This window comes from Indicator indicator, chromosome 11, assembly GCF_027791375.1.
Source record: "Indicator indicator isolate 239-I01 chromosome 11, UM_Iind_1.1, whole genome shotgun sequence".
Lineage (NCBI taxonomy): Eukaryota > Metazoa > Chordata > Aves > Piciformes > Indicatoridae > Indicator > Indicator indicator.
Window position 1 is genome coordinate 19,877,068 of NC_072020.1, and position 25,338 is coordinate 19,902,405.

The 25,338-nt window shown below is 40.1% G+C and overlaps 1 protein-coding gene across 1 annotated transcript in view; it reads right to left on the minus strand.

Annotated features, from left to right (window-relative positions):
- The window catches only part of ICA1 (islet cell autoantigen 1), a 62,372-nt gene that overhangs the window by 32,061 nt on the left and 4,973 nt on the right, over positions 1-25,338 (minus strand). The window contains exons 4-5 of the mRNA XM_054384752.1: positions 23,871-23,994; positions 21,377-21,575 (exon numbers count right to left, since the gene is read on the minus strand). Coding sequence (XP_054240727.1) covers positions 21,377-21,575; positions 23,871-23,994 — 323 coding nt within the window. The remainder of the gene's footprint in view (positions 1-21,376; positions 21,576-23,870; positions 23,995-25,338) is intronic.

Genomic DNA, 25,338 nt, shown 5'->3' on the forward strand with positions numbered 1-25,338 from the left:
TTTTCAGCAGTAGCCCAATTTCAGGGACAATTCAGCTGGTGAAGCATCATCTCCAAAATGCATTTATGTTGGATAACTCACTTTACATACAGAATATTTTTGTCTCAGCATTTCCAGCACTGAAGCAGAAACAGATGCTTCCAGCCTAATTTGTCACCCAACCTCTCACTTACTTGATTTGAAAAGCATGCACAGAGTGTGTATAGGCTGAAAGGAGGACAGGGGTAAGTAAATCAAGAGAGGAAAAAATGCCTGGAATATAGCAAACCTTCCTGTTGGGGGCTCTGGGTAAACTCTACTAGCAGATGGAATCAACAGAAATCTTTGCATTAAATAAGCATAGCAGCTTCTGGCATACCTGGGTGTTGTAAAGCCTACAGGAAAGTGAAAAGCAAACTGAAAGAGGATGCAGTTTGAGGACAAAACCCTTAGAGTACAGCATTTCTACATATAACACAGAAAGAAGGAGGATGCAGTTTGAGGACAAAACCCTTAGAGCACAGCACTTCTACATATAGCACAGAAAGCATGAGGAAGTAGATTCTCAGCTCACACAAACATGTAGTAACTTCATAGCTCGAGCAAGAAGCACCCATTACAATTTTACACTGACTTTTCTATTTTTATTCTAAATTCACAATCAGTGCTGGGTACTCAGGGAGCAGAAAAAGTAAGGCTAGGTACAAAGCCTGCTGGGCAATCTGCTGTGGGTGACCCTCCTTTAGCAGGGGGAGTTGGAATAGATGATCCCCAAAGGTCCCTTACAACTCCCACCCTGCTGGGATTCCTTGATCAAAATAATGCCTGCAGCTAAGCTTTTCCATGTGCAAAGTGAGGACTCACAACATCTTGCACAGTACTAAACCTGATTTCAGTGTGTTTTGGTATGGTCTATATTTTGCAGACTCTACAATGACCTAATTGCTCCCTTGGGTTGGAATAGTATTTATTGTATTCATTAATCTCTGCTCCTTCAACTTGGAGAAATAACATGTAAGGACAATGGTTAAAGAAGAGGTAGCATACTTCTGTGCATCTGCTTCAGCCCTCATTATTAAAAAGTTAATTTATGACCTGGTGAGAAACATGGATGAAAATTAATTTTAGGAGATGAAATTTTAAAAACCAGAAATGTCCAGCTGAAAAGGAGAACTACTTGGGCAGTGTAATAGATTTAAATAACATCTCTTAGGTCTGAAGGCAAGCAGATGTACATCACAGTTCTTTGAGAAAGGGAACTATTCTTGAGACATGAATGTAGAGAATCTAAAGTGCATAATGCGTTCCAAAGATACATCTCTGAAATTTGCCATTTTGGGCTTAATTATGATTGCCTGTGCTTGTGCATGCACCCCCCTGCCTCTCATCATAATAAGCTTGATTAAACAAATTTGCAGTCATGATGCAGTAGTACTGAGTCCAGTTTTGGTGCCCCCAGCATAAGAGGGACATTGAACTGCTGGAGTGGGTCCAAAGGAGGCCACAAAGATGATCAGAGGGATGGAGAACCTTCTGTATGGACACAGGATGAGAGTTGGGGCTGTTCAGCCTGGAGAAGAGAAGGTTCCAGTACCTGAAGGGGGCCTACAAGAAAGCAAGGAAGGGACTTTTTACAAGGGATTGCAGTGATAGGACAAGAGGGAATGGACTGAAGCTTGAGGAAGGCAGATTTAGACTGGAGATTAGGAAGAAATTCCTTACAGTGAGGGTAGGGAGACACTGGAACAGGTTGCCCAGGGAAGTCATGGATGCCCCATCCTTGGAGGTGCTCAAGGCCAGGCTGCATGAGGCCTTGTGCAAGCTGGTCTAGTGGAAGCTGTCCCTGCCCATGGCAGAGCAGTTGGAACTTGATGATCTTTAAGGCCCCTTCCAACCGAAACCATTCTAGGACTTCATTACCATTGCAGGTCTGCCTGTCTCGCTCTGAAAAGCAGCAAAAGCACCAGTTGCTGTGTCAGCCCTGAAAGAGAACTTTGTGGCTGTGTGAGGAGAGGTGCTCCTGCCTTTTTCTTCTTTTCCTGTGCAGGACGAGCAGAGTGGAGCTGCTGCCTATGTGTCAGATCCCCAGTCACTACAGAATAAAGCAAAAGCCACTTTGAGACATGTCCTACCCTGAGGTAGTTTAGATGTATCAACAAATTCACATGGAAAGAAGGCAGATGAGTGAAAGCTGAATTATATGTTAGTCTAGTTGTACTGTAGAAGACAAAGATTCTGGAAACCAAATTGGCACAACTTCCTGGTATCCTCAAGTGGAAAACTCTCATTATACACAGGCTTGATCAAGAGACATCTATCACAAGAAACAATACAGTACAAAGACTTTTCAGCCACCCAAAAGACCATTCTACTAGTGGCTGAAGCTTTATGTTGAGAAACAAAATATTGGATTGATACACAGTGATATCCAACAGAATCTTACCCAATACCCACTCAAATAGTTGCATATATCTACTGGCAAATTATCTGCCATAACTACCCAGAGATTTAATTGAAATATCTAACTCATCTGATCAGATTTCTCAGTGGAGGCTGCAGCATCTTCACAACAGTACTGGAACTGAATGTAGGTAATAGAAGAAAAGTGTTAAAGAATAGCAAATAGAAGGAAAGAAAAGGGGAAAAGGGGAGAAGAGGAGGGAGGAAAGAGGAGGAGGCAGAAGAAGTGTTGTACCATTCCATAACAGAATACAGAGAAATGCACTTAGATATAGATTTAGTGCAGCAGTAGCAGCATTTCAGTGCATTTACTGGGACCAAGAACAACCATGTTCCTCTGTCAAACACCTCAACCTGAAACATCAGCTCTCTACAAACAGAATGACCATAAAATCACTATAGGATCATAAAAAGTTTGTCTCCTGTAATCACGTTTTTGTTTCTAGTCAGAGCAACCCAATCCCCATGATTTTAACACATATTTTGCTATCCTTCCACTATGATGAAGCAACCTAAAAAAACACTAAAAGTCACATTATAGCTGAAATGTTATTTCCTTAAACACAGCAGCTTTCATTTAAACTTTGTCATTCAAACCTGCCACATTTTAGCTATTTTCACTATCCCACCTATTTGAATTCCCATGATGGAATCATTCTTACACAGTTTTCCTTCTCAAAAAATGAGTTGACTCAAACCCAGGAATTTTCACCTACCTCTGCAATCAGAATGGGAGACAAAATAACAGCTGTAATAGTTTTAATTCAAACACAAGAACAATAGCCCCTGATGATAATTGACATTTTCATTTGACTCTGACTATTGCCTTTGATTTCAGTAGTAGTGCTCATTATTATTTAACCTTTGTATTTCAGCAGTTCTTAAAGGCTTCAGTGAAACTGGGTCCCATTGTCCATGCTGTTTAGTCTTGAGAAGAGAAGACTGAGAGGGGATCTGATCAATGTCTATAACTATCTGAGGGGTGGGTGTCAGGAGGAGGGGGCCAGGCTCTTTTTGGTGGTTCACAGTGATAGGACAAGGAACAATGGGTTCAAACTAGAACACAGAAGATTTCACCTCAACATGAAGAGAAACTTCTTTACAGTGAGGGTGATAGATCCCTGGAACAGGCTGCCCAGGGGGTTGTGGAGTCTCCTTCTCTGGAGACTTTCAAAACCCACCTGGATGTGTTCCTGTGTGGGCTATCCTAGGTGATCCTGCTCTGGCAGGGGGGTTGGACCTGATGAACTCTTGAGGTCCCTTCCAATCTCTGATATACTGTGGTGACACCAAAAAGTATTGAATAAATCACAGGCCTGCTCCACAGTTAGGGAATACTTAAGCACAAATCCAAGTGTTTGAAGGACAAGGGTCTTAAATCAGGATTACACTGGGAAAACAAGCCCTTATTGGGTACCTATAGGGGTGAGTGACTCTTGTCCCAGCACAGTGGAGCTTATCCCATCACAACATTTTAAAATTATAGCAGCCACTTGGTCTAATTTGCTAAATAAAACAACTCAAGATCCCTTCCTTGTTAGCATAGAATCACAGGATTGTTTCAGTTGGATATCTTTTGATATCATTGAGTCCAACCGTTCTCTAACTCTACAAAGTCTGGAGCTAAACCATGTTCCTCAGCACCACATCTCTGCTTCTTTGAAACATCTCCAGGTATGGGGATTCAACCACCTCCCTGGGAAGCCTGCTCCAATGTTTGAGAGCCCTTTCAGTCAAGAAGTTTCTTCTAATCTCCAATGTAAACCTCCCCTGGTACAACTGGAGGCCATTTCCTCTCAACCTATTACTTGTTACTAGGGAGAAGACACCAACATGACCATGAACAGTCTGCATCATTCTGTCACTTGTGTGGTACCCTTCTCTGAACCCCCCCCTTGCACTACACCTATATACATGCACACACACACAAGTCTACTTAAAACTCTTCTACTGCAACCCCTATCAGCTAAAAAGCCCTAAAGTTGCCATCAGGTGCCTGAACATCACGAGTTCAAGCAAACTTCAGCCTTCAGCTGTGCTCCTCCATCTGAGAATTTGGATAGTTTGAAGGGCTTAGAGTTGTTGTTTGTTTTTGTTTGTTTCTGGTTTTTTTCCCCACCCTGCTTATACTGATTTATAACATAAATACATCATGACTGATTGTTAAAATAAAATTGAACTCCTCTACACAAAATTCCAAGTATTGTCTTTTGGGGTTTTTTGTGATCTCATGGGTAAGGCTGTAGAATTCTAAGCTCCTCTCTGCCTTTCCTTCAGTCCCTCTCAGAAAGGGCTAATAAAGATGCTATAGGCAGGAGAATATCTGTGTACCAGGCAAGGGAAGGATTATATGACAGAACTGAATTTCATGTGGACACTTTACACCGACACATGATAGCTTTGATTCAATGCACAGCTCTAAATTAGTGTGCAGCATGCAACTGCTTATACAACAGAATTTCTCAAATCCATGAAATTAATAGAAATAAAAGAACATTTTTTTGTCTTCTATTCCCATTTGTGCCTGTGATGCTGTACTTTGCTACAGAACAACTGAGAGGGTTAATTATTTTTTCATCAGGGAAGGGATCATGCTCTGATAGCTTTTACTTCTGTCTCTAGCATGTCCTGCTGCCCTGAGGCACTGAATAAATTATAATTTGGGAAGAAAAAAATCAGGAGCTTTTTAAGAAGCTATATTGAAGGAACTTGGCTAAGTTACACTACTTAGACCCTAAATGATATAGTTCCTTTAGTGTAGCTTCTTAAAAAGCTATACATTTATATAGATATAGATTTATATAGATATATTTATCATTGGAGTATCACCTCCCAGAATGGAACTGAACAACCTGAAAATCATTTAAGGTTGGATGATACAGTTCTGTACTTTAAATCTTTTGCAAGTACAACTTTTAAAGCCTTATCCACCTAGAAAACAATGCAATCATGTAGCAGGGAAACCTTAGTATATTTGTACTGGATTAAGTTCCTAGATAGCAGACATGTATTTGGCTAGAGAGTTTAAGGCCAGAACAAATCAGCAGATTAACATCATAACATAGAGCCTGTTTCTCTCCATTGGGCTATAAAGGGAGCTCTTGTTGATTAGTTTAAGTGCAGACACGTACACAGCAGATGTCTGAGGTTAGGTTTGATAAATCCTAACTTAAGTGATGCTTTGGAAAAAAACAATTTCCTTTATTGCTAATAATAACCATAAGGTATTTAAATACATGCCTTAGTTACCATTTCCATTCATCCAGCACGAGCTTCCAAGCTATGATTCTTGATAAACTCCTGATGAGTAGGTTAAGGTGCCTCAGCAACGTACATACCATGGTTAAGTCAAGTCATAGAATCACAGAACGCATTGGGTTGGAAGAGACATTTAAAGGTCAACCAGTCTGACCCCTCTGCAGTAAGCAGGGACATCCCCAACTACATCAGGTTGCTCAGAGCTCCATCAAGTTTCACCCTAAGTATCTCCAGAGATGGGGCCTCCACTACCTCCCTGGATAACCTGTTCCAGTGTTCCACCACCCTCATAGTGAAGAACTTTGCCACATCTGGAATATATTGTTCAGTTTTGGGGCCCTCAAGGAACTGTTCGAAAGAGTCTGGCACAGAACCACAATGATCAATGGAATAAAACATCCCTCTTGTGAGGAAGGGCTGAGGGAGCTGGGTCTCTTCAGTTTGGAGAGGCCTGAGGGATGACTTCATTCATGTTTATAAAGATGTGAAGGGCAATGCTGGGAGGATGGAGCCAGGCTCTGCTCAGTGATGTCCGACGGGCAGCGGGCACAAGCTCGAGCAGAGGAGGTTCCACATGAACATAAGAAAAAATTTTTTCAGTGTGATGGTGACACAGCCCTGGAGCAAGCTGCCCTGGGAGGTTGTGGAGTCTCCTTCTCTGGAGACATTTGAAACCCACCTGGATGTGTTCCTATGTGACCTGCTCCAGGTGACCCTACTCTGGCTGGGGGTTTGGGCTTTTTGACCTTTCGAGGTCCCTTCTAACCCCTAATGTTCTGTGATGCTGGCACTTCTTCCTAATGTCCAATTTAAATCTACCCTTTTCTAGTTTCAAGCCACTGCCTCCCATCCCCTTACTACATGCCCTTGTAAACAGCCCCTAAGTCTTCATCTTCTCTTTTTAAAATGAGACAGATTAACTAGGAACCAGCTCATCCTAAGTAATTTCCCCTACCTCCTCTACAGTTTCTCAAGGCAGAGATGTGGACTGTGGTCTGTGCACACTCAAAACTGTATCAAGAGACTCCTGCCACTGGCTGACAGCTGAGCTACATCTTTACAGAACATTTCCACAAAAAATGTTGCAGAAACCTTGCAAATGTAGTTGCAGAGCTGCAATTAGCAATTTGCTGCCCTGGAGGAGAAAGGAAATATACAAAAGAGATGAAACTGTGATTAAAAACACGAAAGAGCGCCTTAATCTAGAGCCCCAAACATATACTCTGGTGCTGTTTGCATCTCCAGTCACTAGAGATGCAGCTGTTGTGCACAGGACACAAATATATCCCAGACAAACTACTACTTGGATTCTCTGTTCTTGGACCACATTGCCTTGTGCTGCTCTCCTGAATATGTAATTTTCTCCTAATTTCTAGCCCTGTCCTTATGCTTTCAGTACTTTGGGTCAGATGCCTTTTTCTTCTTGGTTTGAAATTCATGTCTGTGGTCCTGGGTAAAGGACAATGTCATGTTAAAGAGCAAAGTGCTTAATGAATCTTGTCGCCTTTTGTGTGTTGTTCTCTAACATCAATATAAAAACATACATTAAAAAAAGATGTTATCAGGTACACTGAGTTAATTACCACTATTTTTAAATCCCAATAGAGGATTTGTTTTCCTAAAAGTATTATACAAATATCATATTTACCAAACAGCCAGGTTATGGACATGCGCCATGACTTCTTTGTGGATTCTATTCAGCAGAATATGAAATTTGCCGTTTGTGTCACATTTATGCCACATTTCCCTCCTCAATTCTTCTGTACTCAGCCTGTAAAAATTTTACTGCCTTGAGCACATTACTCCAGCCTGGCAATAATGAGTAAGCCATGGTCAAAACTGCTTACTTCACAACTACTGACAGTCAGCAGATGTGAGCAGCTCTCTGACCCCTGTGAGGATGTAAGGTTATGGCTGGCTTGAACATTCTTCCTTCTTCTCCCTTCAAAAAACCAAAGGCTAGTTACACCATCTTCTGATCTTTCAATCACAGCTATCACAGAAATTGAATCCTACCAAGCAGTTTTCCCCCTCTCCTTTATTCAAACACAAACACATCTTACCACTCTCTCTCCTTTTTTCCCCACTGTCTCACTTCCTTCCCAGCCCTGTACTTATTCCTGCTTTTTTATAAAGCACCTTCTCCCACCTACCTGTGTTATATATAATTTAGACCTGTGGTTTGAATTTTGGAAATGGATTGCCTAGCTTATTTTTTAGCATTCGTTCTCAAGTGTGCAGGCAATGTTCCTCTCTCTCTTCATTCAAGTCTGAGAGGATTGCTGAGAGAAACTTTTACTCATGGGACTGTTTAGTCTGGGAAAAAAAAAGGCTCAGGAGGGATCTGCTCAGTGCTGATCAACATGTAGTGGCTGGAGGTCATGAGAACAGGGCTGGCCTCTTTTCAGTGGTACCCAGTGACAGCAGGATGGGCAGTGGGTACAAACTAGAACACAGGGGGTTTCACTTAGAAACTTCTTTAGTGTGAGGGTGCCAGAGCACTGGAACAGGCTACCCAGAGAGGTTGTGGAATCTCCTTCTCCAGAGACTTTCAAAACCCACCTGGACACATTCCTGTGCAATGTGATAAACCAGGTAGGTTGTACTAGATGATCTCCAGAGATCCCTTCCAACCCCTACCATTCTATTATTCTGTAATTCCATGGCAAATGTAAGGGGGAAGTGGTGCACTGCACAGTGTTATTGTCTACATGAATCCTCTGGGAAAAAGTATAACTAACTATTTTTTTTCTTCTTTTTAAAAGATTTTTGTTCTTGTTGTTTTAAGAAAGTAGTTTGCTACAACACAATATTGTTGGAGCAGCCCTACAGCTGGGTTAGATATTTAATTAGAACAGGCCATCAACTAAAGATATTCTAAATTCATATTGCAAAGGTCCTCCTGCTATTCAGTCAACAAGGTGTCCTAATTGAAGATGTCTCCAGAGAATGTGGTTTTCTCCTTGCTTAACTATTTTGACTTGAACTTGATGTATTTTCCTCCCTACTATCAATATTATGGTAGTGCAAAGATCTATATCCAAACATGTCTTTGCAGCAGCAAAGTTTTGTTACATCCAAATCAAATTTCTCTGAGACATGAAAACTATCTGTGGCAAGTAATACTGCTCTCTGTGCTAAGTAACAACTTTCTAAACAGCTGCCCTGCAGCAATAGGACTACACTTCCTGCTCCATTATTAAAAAATAATTTAGTCCTTTCAGAGGAAAAAAGCCAAAACCAAACAGGTTGAAAGATACAGCCTAACAGCAACAGAAAACATATGAAGTTTTTTTTCTAAGGCATTACCAGGAATTGAGATATCTTCCTCCTCACTCCTGATTTCTGCCCCTCCAGCATGGCCCAGTGCAGGCAGACAGAGCATGTCATTTGGTGAGAGCACAGCCTCTGTAGAAGCCTTCCTACTTATCCAGCAGCTGAGTACAGCCCTGATCAAAGTTGCATTTCCCAACACAATCCAGCAAATTCATCCAGCCAAAAATCAGGCAATGAAGTCTTTAGCTTGAAGCCTCACACCAGCTTTCACAAACAGAGCAGCACAGTGGAGTGTCAGAATCTGAATCCAATTGCTCTAATTCTTTGCAACAAAACATCAAAACAGAATAAACACAGAAAATGCCAGCTCTTAAAAAGATTTCTATCAATTACAGGATGCAAACAACGCTCAAATATAAGATGTAGATCACTTTCATAACTCCAAACACTATTTAATGTAAAATGAAGGGAAGTTTGTTAAATCTAAGAAGCTGAAAGCAGCAACCATCTCCAATTTTTCACAACCACACTCAAAGACGTTATTGGAATTAAGATCACAGCACAACATAAAAATCAGGCAAAGTGAAAAAACATCAGTGAGTGACCTTGGATTAAAAGATTCATGAGCCTCTCAGCCCACAGCCTTAGAAATGGAAAAGCCATGACACTTTCCTGCAGCTTTACTAAACTGCTTTAAAAATTATTTTGAAAGAAACAGATATTAAGAGTGTTTACATAAGATCTACTTTAGTTTAAATTAGGAGTTTATTTGTATTTAAACTGGAGAAAATACATTCTTACACCAAATTCATAGATTCTCAAATTGTAGTGAGTGTTTTTTTTAGAGTTCTGCACCAGTTCAGCTTCATATGGGCACCACCTTTCACCTCTGCTTAGCTGTACACCTTCTCTAGAAAAAGGGCTGTGCACTCCTGACTTCTCCTTTCCAATAGTCTTCACCCAGTCTTCAAACCCAGAGCCCAAGGCTCCTTACCTTTTACCTACCCACTTCCCTATCTTCTGCCCATGCAGGAAGAAGAAATCAGCTCTAGCTGAACGCATCCATGCTGTAGCTTTGACCCAAACAGCTGTGGCTCCTGCTCCAAAGGAGGGTACAGGGGAAGCAGGAGGGCTGCAGTCAGCAGCTACCTCCCAGTGACCCCACTGCTGGCTGCATGAGTCTTCTCCTCTATTCCAGTATCAAGACAAACTACCTATGGGTAACCTGTTTAACTCCAAACTGCATCGCAGGGGGAAGCTGTCATGCAGTGTGACAGTCAAGAGCTAACTCACATGCAAGCTCTCTTCCTACTTCATCCACACTTTGTCCTTACAGGAATACACTGTGTATGAGCACAGCTCTACCTCTCAGAGCTTGCACCACCTGGCTACTCTAATTATAGCACATGATATGCACCTCAAGCTACTAAGATTCATTCACAGATTCATAGAACGGTTTAGGTTGAAAGGGACTTTGAGCATCATCTAGTTCCAAAGCCCCCACCATGGGCAGGGACCCTCATCCAACCTGGCCTTGAACACCTCCAGGGAGGAGGCATCCATGATCTCCCTGAGCAACCTGTTCCAGTGTCTCACCACCCTGACTATCAAGAATGTCTTCCTAATCTCGAGTCTAAATCTGCCCTCCTCAAGCTTCAGTCCATTCCCTCTCATCCTATCACTACAAGCTCTTATAAAGTGTCCCTCCCCATCTTCCTTGTAGGCCCCCTTCAGGTACTGGAAGGCTGCTTTGAGGTCTCCCTAGAGCCTTCTCTTCTCCAGGCTGAACTGCCCCAGCTCTTGCAGCCTGTTCCCACAGGGGAGGTTCTCCAGCCCTCTAATCATCTTCATGACCCAACTCATTCCAGATGGAAAGGTTTCTCACAGTAATTATTAATTCTTCCAGCTTGGATCGATATGCAAATTATTTTAAAAAAGGGAATAAACATGGAATGACAATTTAAACGAAGGGAAGGCAATAAATATATGACCTTACTAGAAGGTCTGCATTATTCTACTTTAAGAAACCTAGATACATGCCTCAACTTTCTGTTGGTAACATGTTTCAGTATGAGTCAAATCCAGGATGTGCGCTCTACCAGGCTGAAAGGAAAACAAAAGTGTTGACATCAAATGGAGACCTTGAAGCAAGGACATACAAAGAAAATAACTGCCAATGACTTTTCTATTCCTGTGACCAGGAAACTCTTTAATTGAATACAGAATGATAGTCATCTAAATAGCATTTCTTAAGAATTTGGGGATAGACTTCTACATAACAAACCCCAAATGTAGCTCTGGTAGTGAGCACGCATCTGTCAGTCTTCAGTTGTGAGTAATTAGGACAAAAACATGTTTGGACATAGACTGTTCTGAACTGCAAATGGGCACACATTTTCATGCATGAACATATATCCTCTTTAGGGAAGATGTTGGTCCTGACAACTTAGAACATTTCCTCTCCTCAAATGACTATGATGGAGTTGATAAAATCTAACTATTCTTCGCACTGGTACAAGTAACTTTATGTGGTCTGAAAACAAAAATATTTTGTTAATGGAATGAAAGTCTATGAGCTGCCAAAAAACGGCTGCAAAGATTTGTAGCAAAAAGCAGGCTGACCAAAATAAATGGCAACACCAAAGAAATTAGCTTTCAGGTCTAAGGAACTGCTCTGAGTGTACCATAACTCAGTTGTGTCAGTCATATCAGACAACCTGAGAGCTAAGGATGCTCAGCACACATGGTGCAAGGGGAGATAGATGCTGGCAAGGAGAATGATTTAGACACAAAACCCAGACCAGGTAATAATTACTTTTGAACACTGACAGACCAAATAGGTTATGTAAAGAAAATCATAACATAGCATAAAACTAACCTCTCTACTATGCCCAAGATTTTATTCATCCAGTAATTACACAGCTCAGTTTATCTCATTTACTGAAGAGAAGTTTGAGGACTTCTTGACTCCTCGTGGGTGCATCCCATCAGAGCCTATGGATTTGTGGGTGTTTAGTTTGCCTAACTGATCATGATTTACCTAAGAATCAGTTTTCCCAGATAATCATGATTCAATTGTGACACAATGCCTATTGTACAGTACCCTGTGTGTTGTTGCTGCTATTCCTGGCTGGTGTACACTAACTCCATCAATATGAATGCCTTGTTTACCTCAAAGCAATTTAATGATACTTTGTCCAAATACAAACTCACAAAGACTGATTGTAAAAAAAACTCAACCAAACAAATCTTCCTGTAGTGCTCTTCAGATTTCACACTGTGCTATCAGAGAAGAAACATTTGAAATCCAAGCAGGGTTGAGGCAGAATATCCCCAAACGAGAGATGAAATAGCTTTTTTCCTGGTTAGAACAGCACCTTTTGCTTTTTGGCTTTTTTTTTAAACTTATCCTCAATTTGGTTTCATTATGTGAAACACAGCATCTCTGTAAGCATTCAGAGCCTCCGTAACATGCAACTGGATAGCAAAGGCCTTATGAAGTTAAAGCAGATGGACTACATTAGGGATGTGCCCAGGCATTTTAGGAAAGCATATGAGGAATTCCTGGGCAGTGGTGACCATAGGAAAACTTGCTTCCCTTGTGTAAATACTGTTTTCCCCAACAGCTGTATTCCCCTTCCTGTTTATTCTTCTTTCTTGCAGAATTCTCTCAGTTTGGTCACATCTGTATTTCATTTCTTTTTTAAAAAATATTTCCTTAGCTATCCTCCTGGCTTTTTTCAGATTATTAAGGCTGAGGGAATTCTTCAAATCTCACTTCTCCTTTCACAACCTATTCTGTTTATACTTTTACACTTCATTTAGGTTCTGAATTCATATAATGATCCAGATGGGTTAGGGGGCTTTGCCCACACATACCAGTCTTCTGGGTAAGAGTTTTCATTGAGCAACAGAAACTGTCTAAGCAATAATTTTTTCTTTCTGATTTTAAGGCCAAAACACAGCAGAATAATTAGATTAAAACAGTGTTCAGTTGTTCCTTTTTTGTTAAAAAATATACATATTTTTAACATAATATTTTATGCTTAAACACTTCTATAATTATTAGACATGAAAAAATTCTTGGAGCTTGATCTTTGCCACACCATATTTGAGACTAATCTTGGAGCTAATAATCATTATGCTAAAGCTGGGCTTAACCTTATTATTGATTTAAATCACTGATCTGTAAAATATATTCATTGTATTCTCTTGAAATATTACAGGTTCTGCCTTTTATGCAGACAGAATGTTTTTTAGGATGTGTCTGCCTGCCTTTCCATGAAATAAATACAAGTCTGACAATGCACAATTTAACCAAATCTAGGATTTTTTTTTAAATTTCAGCTAGGTTATGTGAAACAAGGTTGTTAAAAAAAAATATATATAGTATCTGGACCCTAGCACTTAATTTTACAGCCATTTTACTCTCACCTCAGACTCTTCTTTCTTAAAAATAACTGAACAGATGATGAACCACCTCTCAAGGGCAAGCAGCAGTCTCTGGAAGCAGCTTTATTCTACAAGCACTACCTCTTCAGATGATGTAATCTGTTCCAAGCAGCCTGTTTCTATTTTTAAGTGGCATACCCTTATTATGCTTTTAAAAGGGCATCTCCATCGCACGTTATTACTTTGCTTTTAACGCAGTAACAATCATCAGTGATATTTAATACACATGAAATAGCTTCAGAAAAGTATTGATTTTTATCTTATTGTCTACCCTGATTCTTACAAATGGTATTTGAAGTGGTAACTTAAAGACTATAAAACACTTAGACTGTGAAGAACATTTCTGCTTAAGGTCACGCTCTCAAAAAAGGTGCATCTTTCACAACCGCCTTAAAATGCTTGAGCATTTTATATGTAGAGTGTCTTGGAATGATTTAGTTTCTTTACTTTATGTGACTGACTTTGACACTGGAGAACCTGGAAAAAACATTACAGCAGAAACTGCACAGAAGAAAGAGGCTCAGCGCTGAAACCCCATCTGCTTTTACAAGGAAAGACAATATTGACGAGGCGAAGCATGCAATTTGGTATAAAGAGCACTTTTGGGGGGGGATGTGTGTTTTGTGTTTTTTTACTATTATAATTTCTAGCTAAAACAATAAATTTAACATTTCCAACACCATATGTTTTCATATTAAGATTCCAACCCCCAAATGTCTGTACTCCTATTCCCTACCTGAATGAAATCAAGCATCAGCTTGGTGGTATGGAGGTCACAAGAAGTGATATGTGTAGGTGATGCTTTTCACCATATTGTAGGAGCATGCTGTTACCTCTTTATCTCTGCCATCACATTGCTACACTAAAATGTGGATCTCAGGGTGCAGTGTGACACTATCTTACTAATTTTAGAGCACACAGCTATCTTGCAGTGAGGATTATTGGATCTCCTGGAATCTCACCTTTTCATCTAATGAGCAATCTAAACCAGCAAACAGACTGGGGGGGGGAGGGCTTTTTCTTTTTACAGAAGACTTTGAACCAAGAGTGATAAAGATGGACTATCAAAGTGATAGATTTTACCATTTCACATTGCAAAAGGATATTATGAAAGGATATTATAGTTCCACATGTCTCATATCTAATGTGAGGCCTACCAATGCTACCCAGACCTTTCTGACGAGGGCATGTGGTGATAGCACAAGGGGAAATGGTTCTAAACTAGAACAGAGTAGATTTAGATTGGATATTAGGAAGAAGTTCTTCACTATGAGGGTGGTGAGACACTGGAACAGGCTGCCCAGAGAAGTTGTGAACACCTCATCCCTGGGAGTGTTGAAGACTCAGCTGGATGAGGCTTTGAGCAACCTGCTGGAGTGGGAGGAGTCCCTGCCCATGGCAGAGAGGTTGGAATTAGATGATGTTTGAGGTCTCTTCCAACTCAAGCCAATCTATGATTCTATCTAATATGAGGTCTGCTAAAGTGACTCAGATCTGACTTTTCCAGAGCACAAACAAATCACCATCTGCTCCCTCACATGAGCTGGTGACCAAAATGTTGGCTTTAAGGTAAATGTGCTTTAAGTTTTCCAGATGAAGTTAACCTTGCATTTTAATATGCAAGTATCACCTCAAAAGCAACAGAGGCAAATGCTGTCTACAATTCTTTATTTTTTAAAACCCAAAGTTGTACCCAGAGATGGCTGTAGCTGGCTGTAAACATCAGTTACTTACACTGCTGTTTGTAACTATGGCAGCTGAGTCTATTGATTATACCACAGTGACTGCACAGCCAAAGACATTCTGCTTTGAGATGCTGGTGTACTTTGCTCCTTGGAGAACCAAAAAACCTTTCCATCTCAATATCATCTGGAAGTGTAATTAGCATTAGCACATTTTCCTTTGGTTGCCTTTCTAATAACTGAACTGGAACACCACTGATACCCACAAAACTTCTAAGAGTGTCGCCTTCAGCTGAATTCTGTTTATTAGATGTAGGAAAATATCACAAATGCCCAATTTTGTCCTGGCAGGAAGACAGTTTAGTTGGTCTTTAAGGTATTTTCCATCCTTATATTATACGATTCTCTGAAACTTTGTTTAGTGTCCCTCAACCAATATTCTCAACTCTCACCCTCTGAGAGCTTTTATTTTCCTAGTAAATTTAAATTCATTTTTCCAGTAATGACTTATAAGGAACTGCAACAATCCAGATTTGCAGGTGTTTGTTGTTTTTTCTCCCTGCTAATTTAATAATTTGATTAAAAATACAAAGTAACAACAACAACAACAAATCTGTAATGTTATTTATAAACCTGAATTGTTTACTTACTCCTCAGTTTTTTAGCTTCTAAATGTCCACAAATTTCCTTTCTATTTTCTTGACCATGAACTGAAATGAAGTTTACAAGGATGACAACTACCAAGTCTGCTCTTATCTCAAAGACCATAATCACAATTGGTTTTAATACTTCCCTAAGCTTTTTGCATTTTCTCAGCTTTCCAGGAGTTTTTAAATTTAGGAGAGAATTGAAACCCAAAGATCATCCAGCATGCTTCCACCAGGCCTCCTGGGCTGATCTTAATGGCTAGACAAGCAGCAGATGATGCTGTAACATGGTACAGCCTCTTCATCACTACACAAGCCAAAAGCACTCATATCAGGCCATGCTGGTAGGCAAGGGGACAGCAGAGGAGCAGAAATGTAGGTCCCAACCCTTCCCTGGAAGGCTGTGGCAGATGCATTTTATCCATGCTTGCAGAGATTTTTACACTGAATGCACATTTCAGAGCTTTCCTCCTGACCTTTTAATCAATGGTGGATTTATTTAGACCTTCAGTATTTCCCAGCTGTCCACCAAGCATTAAATTTATTTCTTAAAAGATATTTAACAGACACCTTTAACCAATCAGCCACTCCCTATATTAGTACATTTATAACAGTTTAAGCTATTTTTATATCATTATGAGTTCTTCTTGCTGAACTTTCATTTTTTTCTCACTGTCTTTCCTTTTCTTTTTGCCAGATTTACCTTTAGAATGCCAACTAAGGGCATTAATTTTATTTCAAGTGTTTAAAGTTCTAGAACTAGGAAGAATTTGAGATAAACTGTGCCCAAATATTACAACTGCAAGCTTGCAAGTTTCTAAACAGCTGCATGCTAAGTAACATTTAGGCACTAAGGGCCCTGTAATCATTTAGGGTCTTTGGAGAAATGCTCTGACAACTCTGATGGGTGGTAGGATCTTCTCCACTTCCCTAACACCACTGAGCTAGTTCAGGGCTCGGCTCTGTGGGGCAGGGCCATTCTAATCTTCCAGAACAAGAAGGCCCAGCACAAACCATGCCACTTTCTACCCTCACAGATTCATATTTTGATCAAATGTATTGATCAAGACAATTCTTTTTCCATTCAGCACCCCAATACATACTCTCTTACAAATTCACATATTATTGCTGGAACATCCAAGTACCATAGAAACAGACACCAGACATATCAATCTGCTCTGTTCATGCACCACTCCTTACCCTGACACAGCTTCAATGAATTCTTTGTCCTACCTGAGATTCATTTGGTTCACAGAGAAGCAGAGCTCCTGGGAAAGCAGTTTTGGCAAAGCAGACAGGACTAGACAACAGGGAGAAACAGAGCCCAACTCTCTAGGTACCCAATTCTCAGTACACTACTGCAGTGCCGCTTTGTTTCAGGGATCCCAGCACAGCCACTGGGAATGGACAAAGATACTCAGGCTTTGATTCAAGCCTCAGAATGAAGGGGAAGAAGAGGATTAGAAGAGGAAGTGAAAAACAAATACAGAAAGTATTAATTTGCTCTATTGATGTAGCGTAACATATACCTTGCCATGTGACAGATGTGATTGTTCTTACAGCTGCCCTAAAGATGATTGTAACTTTGTCAGCTCTCTCTCTTCACTTGTCATGGGTGGCACTGTAAGGTTTAGGTTTGATGAGAGAGTCTGTATTGAACTGTACGAGCATCTGAGATAGCTTAGCTAAGCAAAATTGAACAGCAGAGGCTCTTCTGTGTTCCTGCAGGCTGCAGATAGGAGGCTGTTGCCTGGTATCCTAGCCTACCACTCTGCATATTGGCATATTCCTTCTCAGGAAATGCATGGAAAAAACATACCTTCTTCAGAGCTGGAGGAAGGACACTGGAGGACTAACAGCACTTGGGCTATTTGGTCTACATTTTTCCAACATCATGGCAGCACTCATGCTATAGTGCAGAGTTTTCAGACAGATAAAATAGCCTGGATTTAAGAACCTTAAAAATCAGTGGTGGGGAATTTGGTAATGAGGTATTAACTCATTCAAATTCTTTTAAATAGCACAGCTTTGCCAAGTTGTTGTTTAGATTCTCTCAAGCAACACTTCAAACTAAGAACCTGGGATGGAACACTTTTATATCCAGAGGAGCACTACAGTGTCCATAAAAATTGGTAATAGAAATAAAAATGAAGTTGCATAGTATTTATAGAACTCTGCAGGGAAAAGTAAACACTTCACCTGTTTCCTTGGTTTGACTCAAGTAGCTACAATCTCATGGCTATCTTCCCACAACAACGTACAAAGGCTGCTCTGCAGTGTTCTGGGACACTTTCAAAGTGGCAGCATCCTTGGGTTTTGTGTAGACTGATGCCTTAAGAACAGCATTAGAAAATTCTTTCAAGTACCTCATTGTTTTTGAAAGAGAGCTACAAAAATGCCAGTGTTTTCACTCAGATTTTATCAGCTCTGAAAATACTGACTCAACTATTGATCTTTTAGCCTGGGCTGTTCTGAGGGAAGGTATGAAAAACCCATCTGGATTGATTTAGCTTTGGGCTCCAAAACCAAGCACCATATCTGTATACATTTAGGATAAAAGCATAAAAGGCTACATACTTAAAAATCAGTCTTATAACCATGTGATACAAATACTGCTGGGGCACTATGTGCATCAAAGATCAATAATCCACCACTGATTACTTGAAAGAAGAAGGATGTTTAGTTACTAAGGTAATACTGAGGATTTTTGTAATTAGAATTCTGAAGAAAACTTTCTTTCAAGTGCTCTGATAGGATCAGCTTTGTTAACTACTTGCTGGTGTATCACCAGATATGCAGCCCAGATCCAACACATCTCTCTGGTGATGGTGTATTGAGAACCAAAATCCTTACATCTTTAATTAGGATACCCTACTCAACACAAAACCAGCACGACTTCTTGTTACAGATCCAAAATAAACCCTTAAAAGCCAGCGTTACACTGCCACACTATGGCACAATTAAGATCTGCAAGCAAGAATGGAACAAAAAGGCAATAAAAATAACTTCTCTACTTGAATTATTTAGCACTACAGTATCCACCATTAGTTTTGCTTGCCTGCTACATTTGTAAAGCACTAAAAAAACCCCAACTGTTGTGCCTTGTTCAGCCACAGATATGCAGATACAGTATGCTTGAGGATTTTATTTTGGGGATGTTGGATTATTTTTTTTTCCCTGAAATGAAAAAAGAGAAAAACTTTAATTTCTGCAAGTGTTAAAACCTTCAAAGACTAGTTTGAGATGCCTGTTGCACAGATGGGATACGTAGGGAAGTGGATACCAAGGGCACTTCTTTGTTGGCTACAAAATAGAGCACTTTGTTCTCTGCGTTACAATGACCTGAAAGCTTTTCAGTTGACAGTCAGAGGAAAGAAAAGTTCAAAAGACCTTCTCCAAGTTGCTTTTTAACAATTACTTGAGGTAACACTACAGAATTTTATAATCTACATTCATTATTTTTTGCTGTCAGAACATAACTCATCTCAGACCTAGAAATATTTCAAAATACTTAGTATTTCCACATTTTTATTACTAAGTTTTGTTAAGTCTTAAAAAAAAAAAACTGATTTATGCTGACCTTGAAGCACAGCAACCCAAGATGGCTGAAATTTTACATCTAACTTTTTAACTACAGCAGCTCACTGTACAAAGCATACATTATTTTAATTACTTTGCCATGTATATAATTTATACCTTCCAGAGCATTTGTTTTGCAAGAAAGCTATAAATCAATTTTGTATGACCATTACCAGCACTGCTTTATTCATTCTAACATTCCATTTTTTAAAGTGTTTTTCTAATAAATCAAACATTATACCATAAGCAACTGGCTGAGGCCAAGACCATACCAATTATTTTACCTGCAAGAACTTGCCATTATAAACATTTCCCACAAGGCATAATAAAATACGTCTCTGGTGCCACAAGACTTACAGGAATATCCTGTACTGAAGCATTAAAAAAAGATTAGATGACTAGCTGGGGTTTTATTTGTTCCACCCCTTCCATAATTGCTATTGTCACCACTTCAGCTCACAAAAAATGGCATAGCCAAGGTGCATGCCAGTCCCTTCCCGTTAGGATGGCTTAGTCAAGCTTTTAAAACGCCAAATTAAGTATGTTTCAGCTTCTAACACTTCCAGTCACAGATTGCTGAAGCCATCAACAAACAGGGTTTTTTCTGTAGTAGATGTCTCCAAGCCACATGCACAGATGCACATACACTTCAATACAATTTCTGTTGTTAGGTCTCTGCTTTCAATTATCACACGATTTCTGTAATTTCTTTTTACTGCCTTTACTTAAAGCACAAGCACTATGTTATATCTAGGACCCTAACTCCTCCTAACAGTCAGGATGGGAGGGCCATGAAGATGATCAGTGGGCTGGAGAACCTCCCCTATGGGAACAGGCTGCAAGAGTTGAGGCTGTTCAGCCTGGAGAAGAGAAGGCTGTGGGGAGACCTCAAAGCAGCCTTCCAGTACCTGAAGGGAGCCTAGGAGAAAGCTGGGAAGGGACTGTTTACAAGGGCTTGTAGTGATAGGATGAGAGGGAATGGACTGAAGCTTGAGGAGGGCAGATTTAGACTGGAGATTAGGAAGAAATCCTTGGCAGTGATGGTAGTGAGACACTGGAACAGGAGGTCGTTGCCCAGGGAGGTCATGGATATCTCCTCCCTGGAGGTCTTCAAGGCAAGGTTGGATGAGGCCTTGAGCAAGCTGGGCTAGTGGAAGGTGTCTCTGCCCATGGGAAGGAGGGTTGGAACTAGATGACCTTCAAGGTCCCTTCCCAGCTAAACCATTGTGTATGTATAAACAGCAAACAGTGAATATTACAGTCCTTTAACAAAATATTTTCTGGAGCCTCACTAGCAAATGTAAAGGTCTCATGAGCGTTCCTGAATCAGCTGGGACAAGACCAGTCCAAATATATTCTATACTTGCACCCAATAGGAAGCCTGCAGACCACCACCAGGTGATTTTTGGAAGGCCTTTGGGATGGGAGGAGTATAGGGAACTTGAGTGATACTGAATGAAGATTTATGGAAAGTGCATTCTTAGCAGTTTTAGTGTTTAGCAGTTGCCTCAGGCTCATGCTGAACTGCATAAGGAACTTAAAAAGAAATTAAAAATGTGCAACTCCTCCCCAAAATCCAGCAATAGCCAGTTTTGAAAATGCTGGTCTTCAACTTCACCCCCAAAAATTTAGCAGCAGATACTATAGCATTTCTGTTATTCTGTACTTTCTAGCTGTAGAAATCAATTTTCCCTTCCCTGGCTGACAGCAGACATATCTTCTTCTCTCAGTCATTCAGGGAACATAGCTAAGTATTTAAAATTAGGTGACCTTCTTTAAAGATATATATTATTTAAATTATACAGATTTAGGCTGAAGTTGAATAGACTGTTGAAAAATGCTGTTTCTTACAACTGTATCATTCCTCATGGCCCCCTCTGTGAAGGGTACTGCATTCCATATCAGATTAATTGGAATCCAGTCACATGGAAAAGATGAGTTTGGATCAATGGCATCCTTAGTGCTGCTGAATTTTGTCTTCCTTGGAAGAATCAAAACCGTGCTTCATTGTCATTCATCAGGAAACTACAGGACACTTCATACCTTCCTGAACTTTTCCATCTGTTTATAAAGGTCTGGATCCAGCTCCTGAGAGACATCTTTCATCCAGAGCAGAGCTCCTCTGTATTCGGTGCGGTACTGTTCCATTCTGTTCACTGTCAGCCAGGTGTCTGAGATGGCTCTGTATCTGAAAGTCTCCACTTCTTGATACAACCTGCTCAAAGGAGTACGCAGGGCTAACCTGGGGGAAGGCAGGAAGGAAAGAAAGGAAGAAGAGGAACCTGTTAAACATTTGCTCAACAAGGTGCAGACCAGCGACACTTTACCAGCAATGAAAAAAAGCACAGCCAGAAGAGTTCACTGAAGTGAGCTGAAGTACATTCAGCTGGTTCTGCAGCTTGGCTGGGGATACAGATGAAAGGCATAATTTTGCATGAATATTGTGTTTGCAATCCTCCTGGTCAAGTAGTGACCATCCAGTTACACACACAAGTGGAACAGGAACCTCAAATACACCTGATACAACCTGATCTAGTGTGAGGCCCATGGCAGGGGGGTTGGAACTAGATGATCCTTGTGGTCCCTTCCAACCCTGACTGATTCTATGATTCTATACATATTTGAGTTACTGAAGCTGCTTGTACATAGACTATTAACACTACTCTTCACAAGCTAACTCCAAGAATCTACCTGAGGCATTTTACTACTAGATACCACAGGATTGTCAAGTTAAGCCTCACAAAAAGCACTTCCATTAGCCTTTTAATCTTTAAATATACAAATGTATAAATGTCAAGTAACAACCTGATTTTAATTATTTATTTAAGGGATCTGAACAATTTCTTTGCAATACATTTAACTTTTGTAAGGAATGAAGCATTTTCTTAAATGTTTCTTCCAGCAACTGCACTTTAGAAAGGCAGCAGGGGACACTGTTTTCTTCCCTATGTCATCACTTCAGATCCTAATAGGATCTCTAGGAACTAGACAGGATTACTCCAGCTTCTGCTTTGCTTCCTACTGCTGCTGCTTTTTCCCTTCTGGTTGCCAGCAGCCACCTCACTGGAGTGGGTTCAATCAGTTCCACACATCAATGTACACTTAGTTTAATGTGTTACTTAGGAGCGTCCTAGGCATAAGAGAACTTCTAATTTCAGCTCCAGTAACCAGCAAATCTTGTCTTCTTCATCTCCAGCTTCTGAGCTAGCTATTGGCATGCAATGCAAATAAGAGCTTCCTCAACTTCAAGATAATAAGCTTGAGGATGTCTCAAGAAAAAAAGAGACAAATGATTTATTTTTATGTGGGTTTATTTTAAAAGATGCCTTAAAAATGCATTAAGATATATAATAAAATGTGAATTTCTTAGTGTGCCTTTGGGGTTTATTTTCCCCTCACATTTTTCCCATTCTAGAAATACTTCCCCAGCCATTCCAAAGGAACATTCAATTTATGCAGACATGTTATACTCTAGAACTTCTATAAACAGTTAAGCTTTATAAAGAAGCAAACCATGAGCTCTTTTGCTCAAAGCTGCCTTATATGTATTTTAAAGATCATGGCTGTTGCTGGATGTGCTAGTGACTATATTCTAGCTCAAGATAAACATATGAAATACTCAGTGCTCTGTATGTGATGTTTTATTTTGAGCCAAACAGCTGCACTGTTAAAGCTAAAGCTGTAAAGTATTAATAGTTAAGACCCCCTCCCCCCCCCAAATCCTGTAAAATATGGAATAGAATTTTCTCTTCTCTTGATGGTGAATTTGAGACTTTCATAGTGTCAATACTGTTTAAAAAAAATCATCACAATACTCCCAATGCCATCAGGTATTGCTGCTAACTCTTGGAGCACACGCAGGGGCAGTGAGACATCAAGGGCTCTGGGTAACATCATGCGGGGTTTTGTGCATGTGTCCCTCTCTGGATTCCTTATTTTTTACTGATTTGCTCCTACCCAATCTGAATAAGCTCAGTGGGAATCTAGGATCCTCTCCTGGGGCACTTTAAGATATAAGGTTAAAGCAGAAAATGCCATTGAGACTCCTTCTCCTCCACCTACCTGAAGTTTCATACTGAGACCTGTGGCCCAGAAAATGGCATTCCTTTACCCATTCCCCTGCCCTTCCAGGACCCAGACATCTCCACAAGCCTGCTTTGCATTTCTCTGCAGATGGAGAAGTGCCACCAAGCAGGAGAGGGGCATGACATTACCTCCTTTAAAATCCCACTGCTAGAGAGGCCACAGAGATGCACCTGTACAGCTTTAGAACCACTGAGCTGAGCAGGTACAAGTGGGGGATCTGGAGATACAGAGACACAGCAGGTCCATAAGACAAAAACCAGGATCAGGCAGAACTCCACAGAGCAAGCCAGTAACACTGCCAATCCTACCACAGGTTTGGTCAGTAACAACTTTCCTTTCATTTTGTTCTTCACACATTTCAAAAGGCAAAAGGAATTATGCCAACAATGAACCAGCTACCATTTATCCCATGTACTTTGCAACTCAGACAGTCATTATGACACAAACGTACCTTTGCTGAGAAGAAAAGCAGAGGGCCTTCCCCGTGGCTTGCATCATTTTTCCTGCTCTTGTTTTATCCTGAGAACCCTGTGATCGAAGAAATTTCCCCAATTCATTTTCTTCCTGAGAAAGAACTAACAAAAAAATAAATGAGTGGTCAGATAGGTTACTTAATAGGTTCCTAACAGCTTTAAAACTGAAATAAGATCAACTAGATAGAGTCACTCTACAACCAAGCAGCACTGAAAAGAGAAAGAATTCCATGGAATTCCTGCATTTAGTAAAGATCTGATTCATTTGAGATACTTGTTAATCTAACAAGAACCACAGGATTCCATCAGTGCCAAAAGTCAACAGGAGAAACATCCCATTTCTTTCTTGAACCAAAGAATTAGGTTGGTATCCAATCTTGATAATAGCATCTTTAGTTTTGGGGTTTTTGGTTTGTGGGGTGCTTTTTTTTTTAAATCCTCTTTTGCCAACATGAACTGCCTCAGATGATCTTTGTAGCATGCTTTCAGTGAAGCAAATTCTGAGGTTATACCCCCCAAAGCTTATTCACTTGCTTTTCTCTTCTGCTCCATTCTTCATGCTTGACTACAGAAATTAATTTTTCATATGGAAAAATCTAGGACTTCATTTTAAAGAAGATTTATTTTTTCAAATGACTCTGCAAGATTATTTTACAACTCTAGCAATTTATGCAATTCAAATAGTATTTTTTAAATTTCTATTTCAAATAGCTGAAATACTTCTATTCCAAATTATCTTAAAAAAAAAAAAAGGGAAAAAAACAGGAACAGTGTTTTTAACACTGAACTGTTGACTACTTCCAAACTTGGACCACAGGTCTTCACGATCTCACATCCTTACAAAAACATTTCATTATGACCTCAACTATTAATCTTCCAAAGTAGCTGTCTTCTACAGTACCAATTTCTTCCTACTATCATTAGGGATAATGGCTTAATATAAAGAAAGATCTCTTGAAATGCTTTTCTCTCTTTTTTTCCCTAAGTATTGACAGTCAAATCCATTGCAGAGTCATTGCACACTCTGGTAGAACATGCTACCTGCACATCTTTGCATCAGAGATGTTACCTGCTATTATGGAACACTTCTTGAACTCAACACACTGCTATTCTGCATTCTGATTTTACCACCAGATCCTGAAATGTTATCTCTGACACTCTTGACCAGCAAAATATAAAGGAAGACTTGAGAAAATATGGATAACACTCAACAAAAGAAAGTAAATTGAAAGATGTCTCCAAAGATGGATTCTCCCTTCCAGGCCAGAAATCACAGCAGCAGAGAACCAAACAATATTGATTGTTGAGAATGTTTTGAAGTCATTTAACACAACCTGCTGCTTGACACTTCCCAAACAAGGTCCCTCTCTCTTGTTAATGACAGCCACTAATTACTGTACACCTGTTATAGCCAAGTCAGCACTATTGAATGAACCCTAACAGTAT